Source organism: Setaria italica, chromosome VI (genome assembly GCF_000263155.2).
Source record: "Setaria italica strain Yugu1 chromosome VI, Setaria_italica_v2.0, whole genome shotgun sequence".
Lineage (NCBI taxonomy): Eukaryota > Viridiplantae > Streptophyta > Magnoliopsida > Poales > Poaceae > Setaria > Setaria italica.
This window is the reverse complement of record NC_028455.1, coordinates 10,348,012-10,351,613: the sequence shown is the minus strand read 5'-3', so window position 1 is coordinate 10,351,613 and position 3,602 is coordinate 10,348,012. Positions and strand designations below refer to the sequence as shown.

Sequence of the window (3,602 nt, the reverse complement as noted above, 5' to 3'; positions counted from 1 at the left end):
CCTCTCGGTCATCCTAGAGTTTATGTTAGGCCATGGAAGTTTATGCAAGGTCTTTATAAGAAGAGAGAAGGGAAAGTTTCATTACATGTGAGAGAAGTTTCATACCCATGACACTCAACAGACACGGTTACCTAGTTCCTAATATTGGTAACAGTACAATGAAACTGTGTACTGAGACTAGCCTGAGACTAGCCTTAGTAGTCAAGTCGGTCATCATCATTAGAAGAAACATCGTAATACAGAACGCCTTTGTGGAGTTTCATAATAGTGTTCTCAACCAAGAACAAAGCCTGTACTGTACCAGTATAGTAAAATATGAAAGCTACAAGTCGAAAACATCATCATAAATCATAATATAGGTCGCTCTTTCAATATGGTCCCAACTTCAAAGTCTCAAAGATACAGTAAGCTGTGGATGAAAGAAATACCAACCACTAGCATTCACTCTCCCTCTTGCACATAAATGCCAATCCACCCTAGAAAATAGAGAAACACGGCATATGTCTATTAATTAACTGAAAACGACCCCCAAGCCTAAATTATCAGAACCGCTTTTCGGTCCATCATCGACTGGATCAAGTTTTGATTTGATACCACGGCATTCCTAGCTGATATATGTTGAACTGACTATATTTACTTATTATTATAGATAATGGAAAGTGTTCAGGCCTTTGCATCTTCCCATGCATACATCCCCAGTTAATCATATTTACTGGTAGAATTTGTATGTCTTGGCTGTCAAAATGATCTGCCGGAGCCCTCCAATCGGCGACAACACCAGCAGCAGCACTCCGATGACAATGCAGATCTGAAGAACATGGGGGCATAGAGGTCAATCTTAGCAGAGGCATTCTACTGAATGCAGAAACAGAGGCTTCAGATCTGAAGGCATTAGTTCTTACCCAGTTGGTGAACCATGAGAGGCCGAATCTTTTGGGCTTGTAGACTGCGAGCCACATGATGCAGGGAAGCTGGAAGAAACAAGGAAGATTTGGTCAGGTTACAATGCTAGACCTGATTTTACTTCTACTGATCAACAGGACTTGATCACATTGATGGTTATAAGACATTGCGATATTCAAAAAGTTACATTGTTGCAGCAGGAAAGAAAATGGGAGCTTACAAAATAAGTTGTCGGTGCGAAGGCTAATCCACCAAAGAAACTGAGCAATCCACCAAAGAAGGGGAAGCTGATACCAATGAACATTGTGAACGCTGCACAGGTTGCAACTAGTCAGTCTTGTTTTTTACAGTGTCAGATGGATCCCCTTTGGTGAGCACACCTTCAGAGTTCAGATAGAGGCATTACCAACATAGAAAGTGCGTGAAACAAGACGAAGTCTTAGGCTTGGAGCGAACCGCAGCTTTTTCACCAGCACTGACTCCATCATGTCGAATACCGGCATTGCGTAAACCTGTGCCACCAACAAGATTCAGTTCAAAGATGATATATGGAGTGTACGTAGTTTCATGTACCAGACGAAGACATGTACGTACCTGGTAACTGCCAATGACATGGACAACAACAAACATGTTAGCGGCGGCAATGAGCCACTTAGGCTTGTTAAGTGTGATGAGGATGTTGTCGTCGACACTGTTGCCGAAGGCCCAGTACCCAACGAATGTGACAGGGAAGTAGCACATTGCTACAATTATGTAGGCAACGAGCGCGCCCTTCCACATGGCATGCTTAGATGGCTTCTCCGGTGTCGAAGGGATGGTAGCCTGAATCTCCAGCACCACGTTGTGCCCTGAATATGCAAATGCCACATCACCTAGACCGCCTAGGATGCCGAACACCTTCCCTGGTGTCGTAGTCGCGCGCAGGCCATAGTCCACGTTCGCCTCCCTCCCCTTGTCCAAGGATGCTCCCCACGCAATAGTCGAGTAACTAGCACAAGAGTTCATATCAATGATAATGAATTCGGGCTAGCTATATCCAGTTTTCAGATATTTGCCGGATATGCTACAGTAGTTTTAGTTTAGCAGGTTACCTGATTGACATGATGGCAGCAGCGAGGGAGACGGCGGAGATGGAGTTGAAGTTGGGGAGCTGGGAGAGGACGAAGTGGACGGAGGCAAAGATCATGATGAAGTAGGAGAGCTTGATGTCCTTGCACTTGCCGTCGCAGATGACGTCGTGGAACTTCTTGAGGGACTGGCCGCCGGTGACCATGTAGATGATGTTGAGGCTCACCTCCACCACCAGCTGCTGCGGCACGACGATCCAGAGGCCCAGCTTCTCGCCGAAGACGTGCTGCCCGAGCTCGTGGTACCGGTCGAACCGCTTCCCTGGCACCATCTCGTGCATCTCCACCATCTGCCACAGCGTGTACAGCGTGATGATCCATGACAAGATCATCACAGCGATGCCAGGGCCCCTGAGAATTGAATCATCTTAGTCGGTCAAAAGTCAAACAAATCAGGCGACTGAATTTTTTCGTATGCATCAGTCGCATTTATTCCTAATTATTAGATCCAGACCCAAGTGAACTGAATCAACTGCTTGATGAGTTAGAAAACAGATCAAAAATATTTTCAGGAGAACTTTGTAAGAGTTGACTTAGTATGTTGAGGTGGGTAGTCGCCGTGAAAGAAAGAAAAGTTTCTTGACATGACAGTAGTTACCAGCCGAGCTCGGACATGGCGTAGGGGAGGCCGAGGACGCCGGCGCCGACCATGGCGGTGACATTGTGGAAGGCGGAGTACCACCACTTGGCGTTCCTGGACCCGTTGATAGGAAGCCAGTCCTCGATCGCCTTCTCCTGTGCAGTCTTGCCATCCTGTGAGTTTTTTGGCAATTAGTTGTGATTAGCTGCCCGGACGCCCATCAATTGGAGCAAGGATTGCAAGCTGCATAGTTTGATTGGAAAGATCGAGTTCGTCGACATTCTGTTGTCCCAAAAATCTTAAATTTCTGATAGCGATCTAGCAGTTTCCTGGCGAATTTAGGCAGAGATAGAGAAAGAGATGGAGTGCGTGTGTGCTTGGTGGAGGCACGTACCTTCGCAGGAGAATAGCTCTCTGGTGCTTGGGTCCCCATGGCTGATGGATGGCAGAGCCTTCAGCAATGGAGATGGAGAAGGAGTGGAGGCGGCAGGCAGGTAAGGCTCCTCTTATTGGGCGCAAATCGAATAAGAGAAGCTACTTGCCGATCATGCGGTGAATCTCCAGCCAGAACCCAGATCATACGGTTGCCGAGGACGACGACCCGGCCAGGTCGTCCGATCTCACAAAGATCTCGCGGCCACGGTCAGTCTCGCGACTAATATCTTTCCGGACCTCGCGGAGTTAATTTTTTTCCTTCCTTTTCTTTTAACAGCATGTGGAGTAAGAGTTTTTATTTTTAACGGCTCGTGGAGGTTGTTGTGGCTGATGTACCTTCCCGCCCGAAATACGCGCCGAGGAAACAGAATTTAATCGATGGACTCGGAGTCCTAGCTAGGTTGAATAGCACGCGATGTCTTGTTGTTTTTGAGCTCACATGCATGTGCCGATCTTAAGACTGAAATTTGGAAGCACGGGACAGTAAACACCTGCACGGCTCAGTGCGCCGTCGTCGTCCTCGTTTCGTCGCCGGAAATTGCATTGCATACGCTGCA

The 3,602-nt window shown here is 47.3% G+C and overlaps 1 protein-coding gene across 1 annotated transcript; it reads right to left on the bottom strand.

Moving 5' to 3' along the window:
* Positions 1 to 316: 316 nt before the first annotated feature.
* On the bottom strand, positions 317 to 3,277 carry LOC101753154 (lysine histidine transporter 1). Its single transcript, XM_004973041.4, has 8 exons — positions 3,005 to 3,277; positions 2,629 to 2,783; positions 1,995 to 2,381; positions 1,498 to 1,891; positions 1,310 to 1,415; positions 1,124 to 1,215; positions 903 to 971; positions 317 to 808 (listed from the first exon to the last, which is right to left on the bottom strand). The coding sequence occupies exons 1-8, from the start codon at positions 3,041 to 3,043 to the stop codon at positions 710 to 712; spliced, it is 1,341 nt and encodes a 446-aa protein (XP_004973098.1). The 5' UTR covers positions 3,044 to 3,277; the 3' UTR covers positions 317 to 709.
* Between the last annotated feature and the right edge of the window lie 325 nt (positions 3,278 to 3,602).

Bases quoted from the DNA above. Each gene is read 5' to 3' on its own strand.
- LOC101753154 (XM_004973041.4), bottom strand. From the start codon at position 3,043: ATGGGGACCCAAGCACCAGAGAGCTATTCTCCTGCGAAG. The intron at 2,382-2,628 runs GTAACTACTGTC...TTCAATTCTCAG, and splicing joins GCCATGTCCGAGCTCGGCTG to GGGCCCTGGCATCGCTGTGA. The intron at 1,892-1,994 runs GTAACCTGCTAA...CTCTTGTGCTAG, and splicing joins GCTGCCATCATGTCAATCAG to TTACTCGACTATTGCGTGGG.